This window comes from Cyprinus carpio, chromosome A16 (genome assembly GCF_018340385.1).
Source record: "Cyprinus carpio isolate SPL01 chromosome A16, ASM1834038v1, whole genome shotgun sequence".
Taxonomy (NCBI): domain Eukaryota; kingdom Metazoa; phylum Chordata; class Actinopteri; order Cypriniformes; family Cyprinidae; genus Cyprinus; species Cyprinus carpio.
Genome location: NC_056587.1, coordinates 11842197 through 11866511, shown reverse-complemented (window position 1 = coordinate 11866511; position 24315 = coordinate 11842197). Strand labels below are relative to the sequence as shown.

The following is a 24315-nucleotide window of genomic DNA, read 5'->3' as shown; positions in this document are numbered from 1 at the left end:
AATATAGACCTAAATCAATTCAGTTTTTATCAGCACTTGACATTTGCATTTGTAAAACATACATTTGCAATTACAAGTTGTTTGTTTTTGAGTGTAATTTTGATATAAAGTCAAAGTTCAGAGATTTTAAGTCGCAGTTGTTGAATGTGAAGTTGTGGGTAAAACGGGGGGAAGTGGTTCAGTTATGGTCATAAGATTTCATACCACTGAACACACAACTGTCCTAATTTTTGTTTAAACAGCTGAGGCTACTTAAACAGTTGAGTTTTTTTAGTTTTTAGTTCAGTATGTTTCTTTTCTTGACTTCTCTTGGTTTCAGCTTCCCCTCAAAAAAGTCTCTGATGCTTTCTCTTCCACATCAACAAAACTAAATCTAAGTCTTCATACCCACAGGTATGTTGTACAGATACCATGTTCTCTGAATTTGAAATAAATGTGGCTTGGCATTGATATTTTATTCTCTGAATGCCATTTATTATATATAACATTTCTGTACAGAGGTGTGATATTGACTTGGTATTAACTAACTGTGTTAGTGTGATAAACATTACATCATTAAACTTTACTGCAGTAAACCATTTATGAAAATGACATTTAGATACTTTTACCCAAATATTAACAGTTTTATTTAATATGGTCACACAAAAAAACCTTAATACTCTATATAATCAAGACATCATAAAACAAGTGTCAAAGATCAGGTCCCACCAGGGGAATCAGAAAAAAAAAAGTTTAAAAGACTGTATACACAATATCAAAATTTCCCTTATGAATTTCAAATTTTGCACAAAATAGTTTGGATTAAGAATGATTGAAAGGATTAAGAACGACATCTAGGACACAAGAGGAAAATACACTGTGGTATTCAAATCAACTGCTTCTTTTAAAGAGTGTTCCCCCAATCATTATTTAATGCTGGAGCACACTGATTGAGTCAGCAGTTGACAAGTTTGGTCCTTTGTGAGTTCCCTACTTTCAGCTCTCACATGACAGGGAAACTGGCCAGGCTGGCAATGCCACATGCATTGTTACGGTTACGAGCCATCAGAACGTACCCCTTCTTCCCCCAGTCCTCACCCCATTCAGGAACAGAAACAAAAACAGATGGATTAGGAGAATTTTATACTATTACATGCTGACTATGACAACATAGAAATTGATTTATTCGTATCATATTTTTAAATTATTAATTTTAATCATTATGGTTTTTTTATTTAAAATAAACATTTTTAATAAAAATATTTATTTATTATTTAAAAAAATACTGTGCTCTGCTCCCAGCTAATGTTCCTTACCTGTTCTTCACAATCCAATACTTTTTCCCTTTCGGTGTGGCTCCGTAACCAACAGCTAGAACTGCATGATTGACATCGTCCTTGTTGCAGTTGGGATCAAAGTACACACCTACAAATGGGTTTTGGATATAGCAGGGATCAAGATTTTTTCTTATTAGGGACCTTCACTTTTAACATTTCAGCAAAAAAGCAACACCAAAAGACTACGCATATGTAAAAGTGATGTCAAGTACCGCTTTTGTAGTACAGGAAGGTGGACTGCATGGCATCTATACCCACTGATACAGGTCCCACCTTTGCCACGGCAGCAGTCAGTGCCATCTCATTACCCTGAGGAATCTCTTTATACCTTTTACAACTGGCCGCTCTTGCTGAACTGTTATAGGCACACTGCTGGTCCTGCAGAGGGGAATAGTGATGTCAACATTTTTTAAAAATAATCTCTAGGACACATTTCTCAATACTTAGTTTACTTTTTAAAAATTCTTCACACAGAACTTCTTACCAACTTTCAGCTGGGCACATCAAGTTTACTAAAACAACCAAAACACTTCATGTCTCAAATCAAGTCATTCTTCCATTAGAGTAATAAAAGTAGCACTTTGTCACTCATAAAACAATGACCTAAAATAACGCCAACAACAGTGTAACAATGCATTAATGCATTTAGTGCAAAAGCAATGGAAAATTTTCTGCAGTTTAGACTGCTGTTGTGCTCACTGTTTGAAGAGTTTTGAAATGTGAACTAAGTATTGTGAATTATTGTCATTGGTCATCAAATCATTGGTTGGCTGTGACCTTGTTTAGATTTTAACCAAATAACACTAAAGTCAATTGTAATTTAATTTGTGTAGTTACGCAAAAAAAAAAAAAAAAAAAAAAAAAAAAAAAAAAACTTTTGCTTTTTAAGATATTTAGCATAAGGCTAACTATTACCATTCCAACATAGGGGTAGCTCTCCTCTGAATCAATGCCTTGGTTGTTTTTGACGTATTTGAAGGCATTTGTCATATATCCTCCACCACAGCCATCATTGTCAGTCACACAGTCCACCAGGTTCTGAGGACTGAGGTCCACCAGCTGACCTTTGGTCTTCTTCAGCTGACCTTCCAAAGCCCCAACCGAGCTAAAGGCCCAGCATGAGCCGCAAGAACCCTGAGGTGAGCGAGGGGAAAAAAACACGGAAGACAGCCTAAAACACTTAAATACTGGTGAAGAAATAATCTTTTTGACCACTTGATGGCACTTAAGTTCAGTGATAACTCTAGTTGGCTTGAAACAACAAATGATACTTAGATGGTTTAGATCAAAGTTAGATGGTAACCCTCATTCTGTAGAAATTTGTGTGAAAGCACATGAGGATAGGGTTGATCATGTAAAAGTTTCTCAGAATGGGGAAATATTACCACGATATTAATGAAATGGTTGGGAATTTCCTCACTTGGTTTTTGACAGAAGTTACGTATCCCAGTTTACGGTAGTCAATTGATTTGGGCAACTTCTCCACTGTGTCATCAGGCTCATATGTGTTAGTTAGGTCCCGGTACATGGGCATTTGAAGTCCCATGACTTTCTCTGCCACTTCTTCTAGTGTCTGCAGAGAGATAAGCATTAGACCAAAAAAGAATTCCTAATCAACATTACATTTTTTTATCAATTTACTTGGCTCTAGTTTCCTTTATAATAAATATGTTGTTGTTGGAACATTCCTGTTGTCATGTTTTCTCCACAAACAAGTTTAGCAAGATTGTGACATTTTAAACTTAAAGGCGCAGGATCACACATATACAGCTGTTTTCCAACATATTAGACTGGCAAATGTTTGTAAAACAATGTGTTAAACATTTTACAGCAGCAAATTATAAGTAGATTGAATTAGGCCACTTACCATATCTCCAAAATGGTTCATGCCCAGATTGTAGGTATGAATTCCCAGTTCGTACTCTCTGTTATGCGCCTCAATAAACAGCATGTTCTTCTCCCAAATTGCCCGTCGAATAGACTCTTCATCCTGTCCACCATAAAGCACACATGTAAGCACTTGACACAAACAATGAGTGATACTGAATGATGTAGGCCAGTGGTTCCCAAACATTGCATGACCATGGAAATTATAATATTAGAAAAGGATTTAGCCGTTACATTCCAATAAATGTAGTCATTAAAAAAAATACAAGCTAGCTTTCCCCTCTTTTTTCCAGAAAGAAGGTTAAAACAGATGGCTTTTTCATGAAAAGACTAACCCAGTACAGTTCATTAACTCTTTTGGCACCCTACGGAAATAAATATTATTGTATTGTCTTTAGGCTATTACTCACCAGGCCATTGTACTCCCTCTTGTGGGTGAGTTTCCAGTTCTCCCATGCTTCATCCAGTGTGAGATTCTCCAGAGTGTGAGCTAGTCCACACCACACCACCACAAGCAGGGTGATTCCACCAAATGTAGGCCTATGCATTATGCCCTGACAAACAGACCTACAGTCAGAGGTGTAAAGCCACACTGTAAACCATAGCAAACCCGCGGAGCTCTTGAAACCGTGTTAACCGTAAACCACAAACAAGAACGAGACCCGCAGTGAAACTTATTTAGTCAGTTTAGAGAAATTAGGATTAAGTGGTGATTTCTGAAATGAGCGAGAAGAAATTTACCGTGTTATTATATATATATATATATATATATATATATATATATATATATATATATATATATATATATATATATATATACATATATACATATATATATATATACATATATATATATATATATATATATATATATATATATATATATATATATATATATATATATATATATATATATATATATATTTTTTTTTTTTTTTTTTTTTAAATAACTTTTTTTAAGGTTTCGTGAAGAATAAAAAGAAAGCGAAAGTGATTGCAACAAAGCTGCACCCGCAAAATTAACTTCAAATGTTTCGACTTTTCATACTTTTTTACAATTATTAAGTATCAAAACAGCATTTTATAACACTTTACAAATCAACAATGCAAATAATTTACGAGGAGTTAAAAAGAAAAACAGAGTGGCGATGAGGAAACTCAGTTACCTGATTTCCAGAAGTTCAGAACAAAAGGTGAATGTTGGTTTGAAACTGGGTTAGTGGACGACCTCTTTATATGCTGCAGTTTTGAGGAAGTTGCTCCTTCATCTGGAATCGTTTAAACACCAGCTCGAAGCGATGATGTCATGAGTCAGGTTACAGTTTTAGGAAAAGCGGGAAGTTGGGAATAGTGTCCGAGGTCGTGGAAAGAGATGTGTATTTCAAATTAAAATGACATTTTAAATTAAATTTAGCAAATTTACTAAAACCAACACTACCAACAAGAGAATTAATAATAATATTTAGAGATCCCATGTGTTATTTTCAGCTTTAAATAATATGAAATTATTTGCATATAAGGTTGCCAAGAAATTTTTTTTTGCAAGTTTCTAAATGCATCCATTATTTTTCATAAACAACCATTAGTTTTACATAATGCATTTGGTGAAGCTTTTCCTTTATGTTCCAAACTGCTTAAATTCTCTCTAAAGTCTTGGGAATTGCTTACTGGTAGCAGTTTTTAATTCTTTCAATTGATTTGAGCAGGTTAGATGGTTTTAGTCACACTAACAAAAGAAACAGTCCATCCAGCTCTTCAGGGACTTTCTGTTGGGTTCCTGCAAAAGGATGGATGTGATTAAGAGTTTCTTATTAGAGTTTGAAACCTTCTGTGCATTCATCAGCTCACAATTTCAGTTGGTATTTTAGTTGGCATAAATAGAGGACATATGACATATGACTTCAAACTCACAATTGATTTGATAGTATCAAAAATTGTTTCCTAAACTTCGTTCTCCTGAGGCCACGTTAGCTTGTCATGAACACTTCCGCTTGTTAGTCAACAACCTGAGTTCCCTGTGCAGTGTGTCACTGCATGAGGTCTACTTGAAAATTGTCCCATGATGTCTACTGTATAGGCATGCGGTCAGCACTAAGATATAAATGTATGTCGAGGAAAGTCCCCTAGTGTTAGTTGTTCATACTTATGTGCAGATTACTCACAAATGTACAAGCAAATCCATAAATATCACAGGCCAAAAGCAGCACAGCCAAAATCCCAAATCCAACTCATCTTAAAAACTGGTATTAGATTAGTCAGTTTTGTACAAATTGTTTGTGGAACACAGTTGCTATTAATTACAATTTATTGCACATTATTCAACAAATGTACAAACTAATCAATAAAATAATACCCCAGGACTTCAATAAACTCTTTTAAAAAAGTTTTAGTGTAGCAAGAAATATACTTCAGATACTCACTGTGCATCTCATTTACTGGAATCTCTTGGTAAAACATGATGCTCACTGGAATTAATTTGATATTATTACATATTAAACTGCAATACCTAGAAGGAAGGATTGACTCTGACCCGGATACATTAAATGATTGAAATGATGATGTCTTATATATCTTTTTTTATTTTATTTGTGAGTGCAGATATTGTTGTGTGATTAGTTAAATTGATTGTGAAATTATTTCATACAATAAACAAAGAATTAACATTACAAACAAATGCTTAGATAAACACAAAACACTGGAATGCAATTGTATTAACCTGATTAAACATGAAATAGTAGGTTTAATTTTGAATACATTATAATTGTATTTATATAAATTTAAATAGCTCCTGCATGACAAATGTTCAGTTACGTTACACAGAAAAAGAAAAAAAAACCTCCTTAACTCCTTAACCCAGCTAGCTGTTAGCAGCAAACTCTACATCTGTTACCTGTTACTTAACATTCCAGTCTAACCACACAGATAAAGAAGCCCAGAATGCCTTGCTGCAGTCACAAGTCTACTCCCATGACTGTCACGAGACTTTTGAAACTTTTTTTTACAGCTGATTATTCAGACTGAGAACTAGAACCATGCATCAGTCTTCCCTTTTTTTGTGGGCACTATTGTATATGTCCTATACACTACCTGTCATAAGTCCGGACACACTCACATTTTAGTGGAATAGTGAAGTCATCAAAACTTTAAATTAACACAAATGTCAGGTGACCAAAAGATGTTTAACAAATCAAGTCTTTATTTAAGCTACTTTGAATGACCTTTACACTCTCGACTTCTTTCAACCAACCTCATGAGGTGCATTCTGGGATGTTTTTTAAACATCATTCAACGTGATTCCATGAGCAAATATTTGAATTTGATTCCATATGGGCAAACATTTCCATTTAACTTTTTTAATGTGAGTTTTTAATTAATATTTTTGATATTTTAATTGATTAATATTACATTATAGATTTTAATTATTATATTATATTATATTATATTATATTATATTATATTATATTATATTATATTATATTATATTATATTATATTATTTTTATTTTTTATTTTTTTGAGTAAAAAACAGAGTAGCGATGAGGAAACTCAGTTACCTAGATGATTTCCTGTAGGCACTCCATTCATGAATCCCATCACATGAGCTTGTTTCTGTTTTTCCAGTGCCGGCACCATTGATGCACAGATGTCCACATGATGGGGAGTTGAGACACAGAGGCCTGGCAAACTATACATTGATGCAGTGTGACAAACAGTCTTTGAAGAGCAAGAGCACATTCACAATTCAAAACCATCTGCCATGTGCACAGGGATCTGATGGCAGGATTTGACCAATACAAATCAGTGTCTTACTCTAAGCCAAGGTCAGTACAGCATTTATAAAGGCAGGTCAAGAGATTGTTGTGTCAGTGGATAAAGAGAAAAACAGAGAGAGGGAAAAAATATTCTGCTGGGAATGATGTAGTAGATTTCAGAAGGTTGTGCTGGGATACAAGATAAATACTTTTTAAATGTACAACAAACAGCAGTAAGGCTTTTGTTTACAATATGGAAGAAAAAAACAAGACCATGGAAGCTCTGCAGAAGACATGTTTGGAAAGAGAAAACACTCTGAATGAGAATGAACTCTTTAAAGCGTTCTAAACACAAAAACATAATGTGGCAACATCTGTGGTTATAATTTAATATTTTATATAGATTAATGGATAAGGTTTAAATATTTTATGGCAAAATATCTACATAAATAAATAAAAAGATAGGTACATACGGTACAGTCAAAGATATTTTAGGAACTGCCATCTTAAGCTGAACATGCAAGGACAAATAGTTTCTGAAACAAACATGTGCAACATGACAACACACATAGGCATTTTAAACCCTATTCAGTCCAAGTGTTTTATCTCAGTACCCTTAGAAATTTAACTCAGCTCTCCCAAAATCTGAGGCATTTAAGTTAGACAATTCGGTTTTTAATTAATTTATTTATTTTGCATAAATAAAGGCATTATATTATATTATATTACATTATATTATATTACATTATATTATATTATATTATAGTTATATTATATTATATTATATTATATTATATTATATTATTATATTATATTATATATCACTGCTGGTAACTAGACTACAGTAAAATAAAAAGACAAAGGGTTTGGCAAAATAGGCCAGTCTTGTTGTGATGTATTACTTTTGTGAAGTTTAAAGAATTGAGAGCTACTAAATGAGGATAAAGGCGAATGTTTCCTATATTAGAGACGTTTGTGCTCTCAGTCCCTTCCTTCATTTGAAATGTGTTGCCTCTAGTGGCCAGATTTAATTAAAATCCTACAGGAGGGTGTCACTGTTCTCCTAAACTACTAATGTATGATATTCCAGTGCAAGTATCTCTGATTCAATTTGACTTGCACTACCTACGATTGTAACAGAAGTAAATATCCATGTGGAAATAAGTCTGTTGCCATTAGGGAACATCCTTATGATGCTTGTGATCAAATGTATACAGTATCTATGGCATGACCTGCCTGATTCATTGTTTTTGAGACTAAATATCACACCTGTTATTCATTTGTACATTGGTGACAGAATTTATTTATGGTTCATTGGGTGCAGTATCTGTCCCCCTCACACAAAAAAGGGAATAAGATAAAAGATGACTTATCACTTTGAGTTAATATTTCTGGTTAATGTTGTGTGATGCCCAACTGAAGTTACTTAAAAATATATGTAGTCTGGTGTTAGTTATTGTGTAGCTTTTTCATCCTGGCATGAAGGCCAAAATACATCTCTACAAATGGTGAAACTTTGCATATTATAAAATGAAGATGAATGGCTACAGTTCTTAAATACTTTTTAATAAAAGCTATTTTAGTCCAGCAGTATTCCTTGGAGATCTGAACATGGTCAGCATATTAGAGGATCTTGGTTGCAGGCCTGCACATCTGCCTCAAAGCCTCATGGAAAACAAATAGTGATTTATCACAGTCTTAATTGCACTGTGTTCGCCGACACTGTAAAAAATGTTGTTAACAAAAAATGATAAAAAATACTACAGGAAAAAACTGAAAAGTGGCCAAGTTACCTTACCCATATGGTTAAAAATATTACAGATTTTTAAAAGACAATGAAAATGTAATTTTACAGCAAAATATTGTATACATACATACAGACGGACAGACAGACAGACAGACGATAGATAGATAGATAGATAGATAGATAGATAGATAGATAGATAGATAGATAGATAGATAGATAGATAGATACCCATAGGCTACCCATAATTCCCTATGTGCACTGTACTTTAGTTGATGTTATGGCATGAGCTATTTATTGGCTTTCATAGAGATTTTTTTATGATATTTTATGGCTAATTCTGTGCCGTTCCGTAACTTGTAATATTGTCACCGTATTTTTGTGGTAAAGTTCTGACAACCACATAGCTACAACATTTTACCTTAAATAAATGTAAAATAAATAAATAATAAAAAAAAAATAATACATAGGCCCTATGTAGATATAGTTCTCTTTTCGACAAATACAGTGCAATTTTAGCCAGTTTACCACAGAAAAGGCACGTTTAGTTCAACAGTCTTTGTATCGTATAAATCGACTGAAGCAAACGTGTCCTTTGAGATGTTTTCCACCATCTACAAGCCACGAGTTTCACTCAAGCAACCATCTGCTGTTTTACCTAAATCCGGAGATTTGGCCAAGCCGCGCAAATATCTGTCATTGTCTCATAGTGCGCTCACGAAGCGGTTTTATCTTTCAGTTGGCTCTGCTGAATAGACCAGTAAACACCGATCTGCTCTCTAAAACCGCTGGGGTTTGGATGTTCAGAAGTAGCCCACTGAAACGGGCAGGGGGGAGTTGGAAGTTAGAGGATCGAGTGCAGAGGAGCCTCAGTGCGGAGAACAGCCAACCTAAATTAAGGTTACAATTATCCTACTAGACCCTGGAGGGATGTGTCGATACAGAAGGAATTAATGAAGGAGCAAAGCGATTAAAAACATTCGGGTCTTGTCTCAAGACATGCTCGTCGTCTTTCTGAGCACGATGTTAGAGGACATTGTGCAGAAGTGAGAAACTGCGAATCGAGATGGACAGAGACCTGGAGAGCTATGACAAAGCTGCCATGCATAGGCTATATCGTGAGGGAAGCGGGTGAGTTTCGCTTTGTGTTTTTTGTTCGGATAATTTATGCAGACTATACTTATATATTCAAAACGATATTTGTTTGGAGTTCTTCAGAGTTAACCAGTAATTTGGAAGAAACTCATTTTGTCACAACCTTATTACAACACTTATTACATGGACGTCAAAACATATGTTGCATATTACATTTAAATATATACAATTTTATATTAAAGTTAAACAACAGACAAAGATTCTTGTTGTACACTTGTGTAATCACAATAATTTCATTTAAACTTGCTTTCTATGGCAGAGGTGATATTGTAGAAGTACGTTTTTAGTTTATATGTTTCTTTTATAAACTTTTTAAAAATATGAAAATAATTTGCCTAAAATATAAGCTAGTGTAAAACTGGAATAGGAAAGCATTGATTTGACTAGATAGATGGATGAATGGATGGATTTGTTGACTCATTCATTGTTTTTCATTGATTGGTAGACAGACTGATTGATAGAGCGTGGGTAATACTCATTGACTAATAGATAGATAGATAGATAGATAGATAGATAGATAGATAGATAGATAGATAGATAGATAGATAGATAGACTGACTGACTGATTGATTACTAGGCAGACCAATTGATAGAGCATCAGTTAGACTTATCAATACTAGATAGCCTAGATAGACAGACAGACAGACAGACAGACAGACAGACAGATAGATAGATAGATAGATAGATAGATAGATAGATAGATAGATAGATAGATAGATAGATAGATAGATAGATAGATAGATAGACTGAAAGATAGACAGATAGATAGATGGATAGACCGATGTGTTGACTGATTAATTCATTTTCATTGATTGACTCACCGATAGATAGATAGATAGATAGATAGATAGATAGATAGATAGATAGATAGATAGATAGATACAGACAGATAGATAGATAGATAGATAGATAGATAGATAGATACAGACAGATAGATGTTTCTTTGTTCATTAAAGCCCAACTGACAGGGCCAAATTATAGTCACATGAGGCACATGACTTTGAAGGCCTTCCTTTTGGGAGTCAACATACAACTAAATTTAGTATTCGGGACCCCAATGGTCAGCTCACACTGTGCGCACCAGGTGCGTTCAGCTTTCTGTCTCAGGTCGCACGGTCACTGAGGCTTTTGGAGACGCCTGGCAGTCATGGATGTCTTAATTAGCACTAATCAATCTGTGCAAGTTCTCTCTAATGAGATTTCAAACAGCATCCCGCACTGCCAGTGATGTGCACGAAACAAATTCCCGTTGCGACCCCCATGAGCCAGCGCTAAAGGAGCGCAAGGTTTGGGGGCGGTCCAGATGAGCACTTTAATCAGAAGAGTTGTAATGCACAGCAGGGCCCGATTTATCACCAGTTGATGGGGCGGAGTAGTAAAAGCACTTACTTGATCACTGGTTTGTTTTGCTTGGTCACTCGACATTCTCATCACGCCCTCATATGTATCGGCATGTGATTTATGAGGTCTGCCGCTATGAGATCATTTTAGAGCAGGGTTTAATATCGCTGAACAGGTGACCAGTTTTGTCTTTTTAATAAAGCAGAGCAGTTACCTTTAGACTAAATTTGTAATTTGTAGTCCTGATAAGTCTGCCTCACATTGTGAGCATCATCCTGGTTCTTTGTGTAATCCTGCTGCCCTAAAACGGATCTATTTAGGACTGCTTAAACACTGAACTATCCAGGGCACCATATGACCCTGCTAATGGGTGTCCTGTATTACAACACGCAGCCAGATGCAGAGGTCTCACTGGGGAAATTTCCCAATAGTCCAGACCTATCTTTTAACTAAGCAATAGCTGTTTTTTCTGTAAGAGTGTTTCATTTAAGAGCTGGATCTGTGACCCTGGATGGGAGGCAATCTGTCAGCGCGACTGGGTTGCAACCTCAATTGATGGATTAAAATCTATGGAAGTCTAATACATACATGAGTGAAGCAGATTCTGTGCTTTTCACAGATGACATATGAGCCTAAACCACATCCATATGTGTGACCTCTTCACAATCACACTAAAAATCAATGGACTCAGACTTGATTTATACTCTGTTCTTCAAGACAAGTGTATCACTGGAATGAAATCTGAATCCAGGCCTTCACAAACAAATTGTCTCTGTCCAACCAGCATATTCACTGAACTGCAGATGCTTTTGATGCTGCATCTTTCTTCACAGGTTTATATTATATGGCATATATGCAAATGTTTGTCCCCCATTGTCCATAAAAATGCCTAAAATTAACAATGAACTTGAGCAACGTGTGCAATGACCCAGTTACATTAATGCATTCAGTTTAGCCTGAGGTGACCTTACTTGTGTGTCATTGAAAAGTTCTGTTAAAGTCAGTTTAAACCACTGATACACGTACATGTACTGCCTTCTGGCAGGCAGTACATGTGAGATGATATCATCTTTCCACACATATTTTTCTTTTGCATTACAATTGAATCTCTTTGGGGTACACAATATACATGCGCTGACTAGTGACCAGCACAAAGCTGAATTATCATAATCTGTCCTTCAGACTGTTGTGATCTAAACCCAGCATGACCTCTCTTATCTGCTCCACATAATCATGAAAAACAGAGAAGCATGAATATTCATATTCGTTTGTTCAAGTAAAATATAAACAACATATACAAAATATTAGATAATCTTTTTCTAAAACCTACAGCCATTACTTGTCTATAATTTACTACATTTTATTTTTGCTTTCTGCCGCAAAACTGAATAATGTTTATACAACAGTAGTAAGTTTGAGTTTGTTTCATCATCAGAACGATTTAGCATTACATCACTTGCTCACCAATGGATTCAACTGCAGTGAATGGGTGCCATCAGATTGGGAGTTCAAACAAAAGCATCACAGTAATCCACAAGTAACCCACACCACTCCAGTCAATCAATGAATGTCTTGTGAAGCAAAAAACAGTGTGTTTATAATAAACAAATCCATCAAGACATTTTTAACTTCAAACTTTCACAAGCTTCTGGTTAAAATACAAGTCCTCTATCCATAATATTGCTTTCTCCAGTAAAAAAAAAAAAAAAATAGAGAAATATGCACAGATCAAACACTATTGAAAACAGTTCTAAACAAATATGCTGATGTATTTTGATATGAGAGGACAACAGGAGAATGTAATTCTTTACTGTATGGAGCATTATTATGGATTGTGGACTTGGCCTGAGGATAAATTTTCAGCAAATTTTCAATTTTGGGTGAACTATGTCTTCAAGATAATTTAGATGTTATGGTTTGTGAACAGAATCCAATACTGTTTTGTCTAAATAAATAAAAACTGAAATCAATGCTACAAGTGAATTTAAGCATCACAAATTTATAATGTATGGCATAAAAAACTGATATGCTAAAGTTTTAATTTAAACAGTTTATAAAATTAGTAATAGCATTAGATAATGGCAAATATAATCTAAATGTAAAAACAAATGCACTTTTAAATATTCAGTATTTACAGATAAAAAAAATCTCAGTCAATAAACATAATTTTAATAATTCATTTAGTACTGAGAACTATTGTTTGTTGTCGATTCCCAGGGAATGCATAAGCTGATATTAAAAGCATAAAAGTGTCTGCAAAATGTGCCAACCTACTGCCACAAAACTCATACTATATTACAGCCTGAAGTTTTTACAATACAAATTGATTATTAGAGGCCTGTAGCCACCCTTGTCTTCCACATCTTCCTCTCACACTCCTTTAAAGCAAAATCAGTCACACATCAACAGAAGCTGAGGCTATAAATGCTTGTATTATATGCTACAAATGCAGGCACACAACAGAGATGTTTTTAAACTAAATCCTTATGGCTTTCAGCAAAGGTGTACTTCAGAAGGATGAGCAGAAGCGTCTTGTAAATTCACTGTGGTCTTGAAATACAAGTGCTTTGAGGAAGCATCTGTGGTTTGAACATCCAAGTGTGAACCTCACCTTCTCTGTATTTTTCTGATCCCTGGGCAAGCTCGAAAGGAACAAATACTCCACGTACAGAAGATCTGTCATCATATCCCATTGCTAAACAACACCTGTTTCAGAGAGCTTTTAATACTTGCATCATTCACATGGCTGCATTCTGTGGCATGGGTGGAGGGCCAAGAGCCATAAACAGCCTCTTTCTCACTCAGTTGCAATTGTTGCTATGAAGAATTGACGTGGGGAATTCTAATTGGAGATTGGAGAGTGGCTCTGGGTAGTTTTCACACGTCTGGGACGAGAATAGCACAGGTTTCAAGAGAAGGTGAAGTACATTCCCTGGATGAACTTAAAGGTTAGAGATCACCATAAATATGCAGGTCAGAGACCTCTGATATTGTCACTTAAGAGATCCTGCAATTTTAGACACTGTTAGTTTAAGACAAGCCAAAATAAGGATAAAATATAATCTCTTTTGGGTTTGACTGCCATTTTGTGAATATCCTGTAATGTTAAATATTAATTTCAAAGTCAGGATTCCCTCATCTGTTTGCTTGGCACATCCACACCGTGACAATTTTTGCACAAAAATACACAGTTAAAGCTCAATAGTACTTCTTTTAGTACTGTTATAAGTACATTTGCACGCCTGGAGTCAGTGAAGTGCAAATTGGAGTCAGTCTGCAGAGGCTTTAAGTGTTGTGGTTTTCTAATGGAGTCAGGGGAATAGCTACAGCAGCAGAGGAAAGGTTTTGCTCTCCTGTTATTCTACCTGGCAAAGGTCTATGTCATTTACTGTAACCTAATGAAGCCTGTCTGACTCTAATGAGTTTTGATTGTTGATGTGAAAGTATGAAAGTCAGGCCCAATATGAGAAAACAACACATTATGTGTGTGTGTGTTCAGCTTAGTGAAGGCCAGTTAATTGTGAGGACACTGCATCAGATCGACAAGGGCACACTCTTTGGCCAGTGTTATTTGTTAGATAAGAGCATTGCCAAAGCTAGTATAATCAGTCGTGGTAGCTGATTATGCAAAATATAAATTATATTATATTTACAGAAATTATATTTTTATATTAATATCTAAAATATATACAAATACAGTATAGAAAGAAAAGAAGAAAAGAGAAAGAAAAGGAAAAATAAAAAAAATGTAAAAACAAATTTGTAAAGAACAAAAAAAATACATTTTTAGTTGATTGCAACCTCAAAGTAAGCTGTTGAGATGTTTCAACATTAAAATCAGCATCAAAATCACGTAAACTAAAAAAAAAAAAAAATGTTTTGCTTTAATCAAATAACATCTTAGTTGTCAGACAGCGTGAAAATGTTATAGGCAAACAGCAAGACACAGAGCATGAGTTTTGTCACCTCCACGTCCAGATCTCATACACCTGCTGCACTGTGTCTTTCACAAGTCAACAGAGAGGGATTCACAGCTTTAATTTGTGTAAGCCAGGCTCTCTGCTGTGTGGAAAACCAATATGGTGTCAAAACAGCCAACCCAGGATTGACTCTCTCTCCCTCCTTTTGCTAGACACAGCATTATGAGTCAGCTTATTTGGCCACTATAAGGCAGGGGACGACACTAGTCTCAGGGAAACAAGTCAACCTCATTTTATGTAGTTTCAGCAGGGACAAATAAAAAATAAAAGCTTTGTGTGTAAACAGGAGATGTGAGAAACCCAGACCCATGTGAATAGGCTATAATAAGCAAGCAGGCAGTGGGAGAGGTGTAATGCAGGACTGGATTAATTGAGATCATTTGTCATGACAAGGTAGGAGTTTATACCCATTTTGTTTCATTCATTAGTATGCAAAGGACTGCTGGAAATGTTTACAAATTCAATGCAAAAACTATGATTTATTGAGCAATTTAACTTAAATTTAGTTAGTTTTTTATGCATTTAAAAACAGTTTGCTAATGTGATAATTTACAGTAGTCAACATTTGAAATGGATCAAAACCTTTCATCAGAGTTGTCCTAAAACCTAAAACTAAAATGCGTTCTAGCCTTAGGACAACTTTAATGAAGTTTTTTGATCCACTTCAAATGTTAACTACTACAGAAATGCAATTTCTAACTAAGAAAAGGGTTTTAATTTTATCCTGCTGTTGTTTTTGTATTCACTGCTACTTTCCAAAGTGGTGTTTAAATCTCAGTTTTCTCTCTCTCTCTCTCTTTATTGAGCTGTTCACCATTCCTGAAGTGTTAGGGCTATTTACCTATAATAATAAATTGAAGTGAATCATCTTTATGATGCAATTTTTTTCTGACTTAGAAGCAAACTGACTTGCTATCTTTTGCTTTAGAGCTGAGCAATAAATAAAAACTGTGTGTAAAAATGATAAATGAATGATACCTGTGCTGTTAATTGTCTATAGCAGATGCAGGAGACATTTAAGATTCACTGAACAAACAAATCCAAATAGACTAAATTACTGAGTACTTGTTGAACGAACAAATCTCAATCTCAGACATCTCAATCCATCACATTGATTTGAACTATTTCAGTGCAGTGCAAACAAAGCTAAATATCTTAGTTGTAAGGTTATATTGCTATAAGTTAATTTTTTACAGTGCAATTTTGCGCTTAATTCAGTGCATGAATGTTCGGATCTTACTCTTGGTTCAGTGTGTATGCTAAATTTATTTATATGGAAGCCAGTTTCTGACTATATAAATAAATAAATGTTAATTGCAAGTTTTTATCTCACAATACTGACTTAGGTATAATTATATATAAGTTTACATCTCAGAGTTATATCGTCCTATTCTGTTTTTTTTCCCCCCATGTAATTGCGAGCAATCTATTCTGTTCTGTTCTGTTGAATGTCTGATGTCATTTGGCTCAGCTTTGTCCATTAAACTGAACGCCTGTCCATTCTGGGCAGGTAATTCCTAATTTGTGTCTAGGCCTGTGCATCTGCATCCTGTGACATGAGGTTAAGCTGGACTGTAGTGAAAGTGCCCTGCACACCTGTCGTCTAACATCAGAGGGCTGGAGGGAAATAAGCGTGTTACTGTGTAGCTGTCACATGTCTCATAGTTTTTATTTGTCTAATGACTGTGCATACAATTTGCAGTCTCATACCCAAACACATCTAGAACATTCTGCTGTCGTCCTTCATTAGAAATGGATGAAAAGCTGTTTTACAACTTCAGCTGTGTCTGGATCAGTCAGTCTGTCTAAAATCGAGAACATTAAAGAGATTGTTAGCACAAATCATCATAGCACAGTCTGAATAATTTTTGCTGTTTCTTCTCGTCTCTCTGGTTTTAGGCTTTTGGAAGTGTGACGTCTAAATGTATCTTCAACAAACACAAAGCCCAACATAGATACCAACCTGAAAACATTGGTTATGAGAACTGGCACTATAAAAGTCCCTTGGTAAGCAGACTCTTGGTAAACTAGACTTAAAAAAATAGTTATGGGGAAAGCAATTACTGTAAGTTTGTCTTCTGATTCAATCATTTAACATCTATAGCTCTTGAAAATGCTTCTTGTATATGTTGATTATTGCTTAGTACTACTTAGTACTGTTCCACTATGTTTATTTAAGATGCATTTGGGTCAATGGAAAAACACTCATTTGTCCATATCTATCAATGTATTAAAAAATACATAATTGCTAATGTATCTCATACATACAATGTTACACACAGTTACAATGAAGTTTTTTGGAGGGAATAGGTAATAAAGTCAGAAATGTCCAACTGTTGTGTCATAAATAATAAAAAGAATGAAAAGAAAACTTTTAGTAGTTTGCCATTTTTTTAAAATATTTATTAAATATTTTTAAAACTGCCTCTCTACCTATATAAATATTAAAAAGATACTTTTTAACTTAAATAAAATACACTCATATGTTTGTAAATCGAAACTTAAAAATAAGAGTTTTTTAAAACCATATGAAAACAATTTCCTCAGATTTGACACCATTTTTCTTTTTTTGCAGGAAGGAGGTAAGATGTTCATGGATCTGTGTGGCCAGTGGGGCGCATGGACAGTCCTGCTGTTGTGGTGCGTAAACCTATCGGCTGCTGACCTCACATGCCCACAGAAATGCACTTGTTACCATGACACTTTGGAGGTCAACTGCTCCTCAAGACACCTGACGGGTGTGCCTGAGGGGTTACCAAGCAATGCCAAACGCTTAGATCTTTCAATAAACCAGCTGAAAACACTGGCCAAGCGTCAGTTCTCCAGCCTTTCAAAGCTAGAGGACCTGGACCTAAGTGAGAACACAATCTCTATGATTGAGGTGGAAACATTTCAGGGGCTAAAGAACCTGCGATACTTGAGAATTAAGAACAACCGTCTCAAGATCCTCCCGGTTGGGGTCTTCTCCGGCCTCTCCAACCTTCGACGTCTGGATATCAGTGAGAATGAGATCCTGGTTTTTCTGGATTACACATTCCGGGACATGATTAATTTACAGCAGCTTGATGCAGGAGAAAACGACCTGGTGTTTATCTCGCAACGGGCATTTGTTGGGCTTCAGGCATTGAAGGAGTTGAACGTGGACCGCAGCAATTTGACCTCTATCCCCACCGAGGCTCTGTCGCAACTTCAGAGCTTGACCAAGCTGCGCCTGCGCAAGCTGACCATAAGCGTGCTGCCTAACAATGCTTTTCGCCGACTGCACCAGCTGCGCACCTTGCAGATCCTCCACTGGCCTTCTCTCGAGACGTTAAATAGCAACAGCTTGGTTGGTCTGAACCTTACCACCTTAATTTTAAGCAACTGCAACCTCAGCGCCGTACCTTATGCTGCGCTGCATCCTCTCACCTACCTGCAGTACCTTGACTTGTCCTACAACCCCATCACCTCCATACAGGGTAACCTTCTTGTGGAGCTTCTGCGGCTCCAAGAGTTGCACTTGGTAGGTGGGAACCTGCTACGTATTGAGTCGGGTGCCTTCAGGGGTCTGGTCCACTTTCGCCTGCTCAATGTGTCTTCGAATCGTCTGTCAACATTGGAAGAAAGCGTCTTCCACTCCGTAGGGAACTTGCAGACACTGAGGCTGGACCGAAACCCATTGGCTTGTGACTGCAGGCTACTCTGGGTCATGCGACGTCGGCGACGGCTGGATTTCGATGGCCGCCAACCCACCTGTTCAGCTCCAAATCAGCACAAGAAGGCATTTCGTGATTTTTCAGAGGCTGATCTCACAGTTGTATTTACTTGCAGACAAGCGCAGATTCTGAACCGCCAGCAGCAGGATGCGAGTGTGGTGGAGGGCATGAGTGTACGGTTTGACTGCAAAGCAGACGGCTATCCATCGCCTTCTATTACTTGGCTGTCAGCCCAGCAGACTGCACTTAGCTCTGTTGGGAGAGTACGAGTGCTTGCTAACGGGAGCTTGGAAGTCCGTTACATCCAAGTACAGGACAGTGGAATGTATCTATGTACTGCATCTAATGCAGCAGGTAATGACAGCATCTCCGTGAATCTGAAAGTGGAGGGGCTTCCACAAAACCGCACAGCATCGTATTTCTCAGACGAGGGATGGATGGAAACTTCATTACCTCCTTCTACCAACTCGTCTGCACGGGTGTCAAGTCCTTACCCCTTTGATGCTAAAACCCTCATCATTGCTACCACCATGGGATTTCTTTCTTTCCTCAGCTCTGTGGCGATCTGTTTTGTGTTTATGTTCTTTTGGAGTCAGAGCAAAGGTCAGATAAAACACACTGCCACTATAGACTTTGTGCCAAGATCATCCATGGGTGGAGGTGGAGATGGTGGGGACACTGGAAGATTCACAATGAAGCTTATTTAAGCTGGAATAGAGAATTCATGGTCATGGTTACAATTAGTTGAGCCTTTAAAACTGTAAATCTCAAAGTGGAGCAATTGCTCATACATAATGCAGATTGCCAACACAGCAAGGTACAAAGCCTTATAATAACATAACAAGTCTGATCGACAACAATGTAAATAGGCATAGTAAATCAACTTTAATAAATAATAATAATCTCATTCATATTTTGCAAGCCTGATTGACATCAATGTAAGTAGGTAACTTAACTCTTTATAATAAAACATTTTAGTGGAGAAGTAAGGTAGCCACTATAATCTGTAATAAAGTCTGTAATATTGCTGAGCAATGCCACAGTCTGAAGACAAACAATCAACAAATATGCTTATAGTCTGACAGTAATAATTAATTTTCAAAAATTAATAATAAATAAATGTAAAAAGAAAATAAATAATATTTATTTAATATTAACTAGTATTAATAGTAAATTCTATTTAAAATGCAATGCATAAATATAATATAGTGTGTAAAGGAATTATTTAAATATTATAATATTCCACTATTAAATAATTAAATATCTGTTGGATATTATTGTGGTGTGCTCTTGATTTGGTGTGTTATTGCTTGATATTTTTAGGCTCACGGCTCTTAGTATAATGAATAAAATCTCTTCCTTTGTGAGGGCTCTGGTACAGATAGCCTTTAGAGATATTCATTTCACTGCCAAATTAAACCAGAGCAGGCCATGCATTTGACAACACCTACAATGCAGTTTTAGATTTTGTAACTTTTTGTTGCACAAATATATAACCCATAGAACTATGTATGTTGCTGTAGAAGTCTTAACAGACTATAAACGCCTATTGTAGTTTGTAGCATTACAACACAAAATAAGTAAACTAATACGTTTTTTAAAAGTGAAGGATTTTAAATGGATAAGTTAATGACTGAAATGCATTACTGTATTACATATTGTGTGTCATATTGTACATTACAGCTGTTATTCTTATAGGTTGCAGTAAGATTACAAACATTCTGCAGGGTCATTCAGAAATGTCTTTTGTGACTCTTTTTTTTGTCTTTCATTTTTTACCAACATCAAGTGATGTGGCTATGCACAAATGTCATGACCACACATGGTTATTTGCTTTGCAATTTATGTAATGTATTTAAGTTATTTTCCAAATTTTGATGTTTTTGTTAATGCATTTGTAAATTATCATATTTTGCATTGGATTATTAAAGACTATGCAAGTCTGCTTGTTCAGAAAGCCATCTTGTCTTGCCATCTTTACTCCATAGTCTTCCATTTTAAACCTCCTCATTAAAAATTCAAATTCATTTCTAGGTAAAATTAATTTGAGTCCTGAAAGTCTGAACAATTTGCAGGGTTCATTAATACAGTTGACAGCTGTAATTTTAAATGACATTATGATCATACCTCTTTGTTACTCTGGTGTATGCAGTATAAAATAGTCCAGATGTAAGCTCCATCTGTTTCATCAATGCAGCACCTATAACCTTGAGTGGCTGCAGTTTTTCTTTAGCTCATCTGATCGTGGAGGATAGATGACATGAGATGTAAAGGTGGTGTCAGGAGAGAAGAATCTGCATAATTATCTGCATCAGTCACTGTCTTGTTTGTTAAACAGAGAAATAATTCCCCTCTGCTGCCTCTCATCTGATTACCAACCATTTAAGTTTGATATTACAGTGTTTATGCCATTTTTTTCAGTATAATAATAAAGTGAAATTGATCTGTGAGGGGTATGTTTTATTACACTGATGACAGATTATTGTCTGAGAGTACAGGAAGGGACAGGGGACTCGCAGTGATGTTTTACGCAGGCCGTTGTTTTGTTGGACAGACAGTTCTCAGGCTTTAACTGGATTCTGCGGGGCGAGAGAGAGATACAGAAAGAGAGAGAGAAAGTCAGAGCAAATCATTTCTGTTGCTGCCCGGAATAACCCAGAAAAAAAGATAATGATCACGTGTATGACCAGTGGTTTAAACCCTTTAGGATTACCTCTAGATGTCTCAATCTGTTATATAGGTCTGTCTGGCTACAGATGGGCTCAGCCCACAAACAGAATCATGTACAAAAATCAAATAAAAGTGCATCTTATTCTCCAAAAATGTGTTACAATTAAAATACAATTAAACCAACTGTTAAACTAATAATTTTATTAAGATGAGAATTATCACATATCTTGACAACTATATACTGTATATACACACTGTAAATATTCATTAATGTTGTAAATAAAACAAAAATTAAACACCATGTTTATTACTTTCCAACTAATGTATTTATGCAGTCTACATCATCCGATGGTCAAACAAATTGTGATTACAATATGCTCAATATGTTATAGATTCACAAAAGTGAGGTACTACAGTGGGTACGGAAAGTATTCAGACCCCCTTAAATTTTTCACTCTTTGTTATATTGCAGCCATTTGCTAAAATCATTGAGTTCTTTTTTTTTTCCTCATTAATGTACACACAGCACCCCATATTGACAGAAAAACACAGAATTGTTGACATTTTTGCAGATTTATTAAAAAAGAAAAATTGAAATGTCACATGGTCCTTAGTATTCAGACCCTTTGCTGTGACACTCATATATTTAACTCAGGTGCTGTCCATTTCTTCTGATCATCCTTGAGATGGTTCTACACCTTCATTTGAGTCCAGCTGTGTTTGATTATACTGATTGGACTTGAGTAGGAAAGCCACACACCTGTCTGTATAAGACCTTACAGCTCACAGTGCATGTCAGAGCAAATGAGAATCATGAGGTCAAAGGAACTGCCTGAAGAGCTCAGAGACAGAATTGTGGCAAGGCACAGATCTGGCCAAGGTTACAAAAAAAAATTCTGCTGCACTTAAGGTTCCTAAGAGCACAGTGGCCTCCATAATCCTTAAATGGAAGACATTTGGGATGACCAGAACCCTTCCTAGAGCTGGCTGTTCGGCCAAACTGAGCTATCGGGGGAGAAGAGCCTTGGTGAGAGAGGTAAAGAAGAACCCAAAGATCACTGTGGCTGAGCTCCAGAGATGCAGTCGGGAGATGGGAGAAAGTTGTAGAAAGTCAACCATCACTGCAGCCCTCCACCAGTCGGGGCTTTATGGCAGAGTTGCCCGACGGAAGCCTCTCCTCAGTGCAAGACACATGAAAGCCCGCATGGAGTTTGCTAAAAATCAGAGAAATAAGATTCTCTGGTCTGATGAGACCAAGATAGAACTTTTTGGCCTTAATTCTAAGCAGTATGTGTGAAGAAAACCAGGCACTGCTCATCACCTGTCCAGTACAGTCCCAACAGTGAAGCATGGTGGTGGCAGCATCATGCTGTGGGGGTGTTTTTCAGCTGCAGGTACAGGAGGACTGGTTGCAATCGAGGGAAAGATGAATGTGGCCAAGTACAGGGATATCCTGGACGAAAACCTTCTCCAGAGGTCTCAGGACCTCAGACTGGGCCGAAGGTTCACCTTCCAACAAGACAATGACCCTAAGCACACAGCTAAAATAATGAAGGAGTGGCTTCACAACAACTCCGTGACTGTTCTTGAATGGCCCAGCCAGAGCCCTGACTTAAACCCAAATGAGCATCTCTGGAGACACCTGAAAATGGCTGTCCACCAACGTTTATCATCCAACCTGACAGAACTGGAGAGGATCTGCAAGGAGGAATGGCAGAGGATCCCCAAATCCAGGTGTGAAAAACTTGTTGCATCTTTCCCAAAAAGACTCATGGCTGTATTAGATCAAAAGGGTGCTTCTACTTAATACTGAGCAAAGGGTCTGAATACTTAGGACCATGTGATATTTCAGGTTTTCTTTTGTAATAAATGTGCAAAAATGTCAACAATTCTGTGTTTTTCTGTCAATAAGGGGTGCTGTGTGTACATTAATGAGGAAAAAATTAACTTAAATGATTTTAGCAAATGGCTGCAATATAACAAAGAATGAAAAATTTAAGGGGGTCTGAATACTTTCCGTACCCACTGTATTTGTGAAATGGCTGCTTTGTAAAAAGTTGTTGGAAATTTAGGTTTTTGTGGATAGTTTGAGTAAAAGAGAGACACATTTGTGAGACAACAGCCAGACCCTCTGGAACGTTTGCAAATTTCCACAATTTAAAAAGCTTTGAAACTAATATATCAGTTTGAAATATATCAGTTTACCCATACATTCTTTGAAACTACTTATGATAAATGTTGGAGATTTTTGTCAAATAATTTACAATAAATGAGGAAAAAAGCAAAGGTAAGTATCCTTTCAGGCCCACTCTTCCACTGATGCAGTGAGCATTGCCTCAGGAGTTCATTGAACTTCAGGAGTATTGATAAGTCTGATGAATAGGACAATAACATGGGCTAGACACAGAGTGAGCTGATCCTTAATGATGATTCTGTCAAAATCAGACTATTGGCAAGACCTGACAAAGCAAAGTAGCAGCACACTAAAATAATTATATATATATATATATATATATATATATATATATATATATATATATATATATATATATATATATATATATAGTTACTAAAAAAATATGGGGGAAGATGTCCCCATTAAGGACAACGTGGATTTACTTTAAAATGATAACATAGATTTAAGTTTAGCATATGCAGGATGATAATGTTTAAGCCGACATGTTTTAGGAAACAGCATCTGCTAATTTAGTTGTTATAGCACAAAATGCATACTTTTACAGTATGCATAAATGTCTTTTGATATAGTTCTTTTTGA

General features: G+C 36.1%; 2 protein-coding genes across 3 annotated transcripts; one reads left to right on the top strand and one right to left on the bottom strand.

Moving 5' to 3' along the window:
• Nucleotides 1-932: 932 nt before the first annotated feature.
• LOC109056407 (cathepsin K-like) lies at nt 933-4532 on the bottom strand. Of its 2 annotated transcripts, none has more exons than XM_042772667.1 (8): nt 4370-4532; nt 3614-3770; nt 3184-3306; nt 2737-2889; nt 2232-2450; nt 1529-1694; nt 1296-1404; nt 933-1082 (listed from the first exon to the last, which is right to left on the bottom strand). In XM_042772667.1, the coding sequence occupies exons 2-8, from the start codon at nt 3749-3751 to the stop codon at nt 983-985; spliced, it is 1008 nt and encodes a 335-aa protein (XP_042628601.1). In that variant the 5' UTR covers nt 3752-3770; nt 4370-4532; the 3' UTR covers nt 933-982. The 2 variants fall into 2 exon arrangements, with proteins under 2 accessions (XP_042628601.1, XP_042628600.1); XM_042772666.1 differs by having other exon boundaries at nt 3614-3757; nt 4370-4531.
• A 4905-nt stretch (nt 4533-9437) lies between these two features.
• Nucleotides 9438-21319, top strand: LOC109056396 (leucine-rich repeat and immunoglobulin-like domain-containing nogo receptor-interacting protein 1). The gene is made up of 3 exons (XM_019073601.2): nt 9438-9829; nt 17074-17181; nt 17750-21319. Exon 3 carries the CDS (start codon nt 17762-17764, stop codon nt 19574-19576), a length of 1815 nt encoding a protein of 604 aa, XP_018929146.2. The 5' UTR covers nt 9438-9829; nt 17074-17181; nt 17750-17761; the 3' UTR covers nt 19577-21319.
• Nucleotides 21320-24315: the final 2996 nt, after the last annotated feature.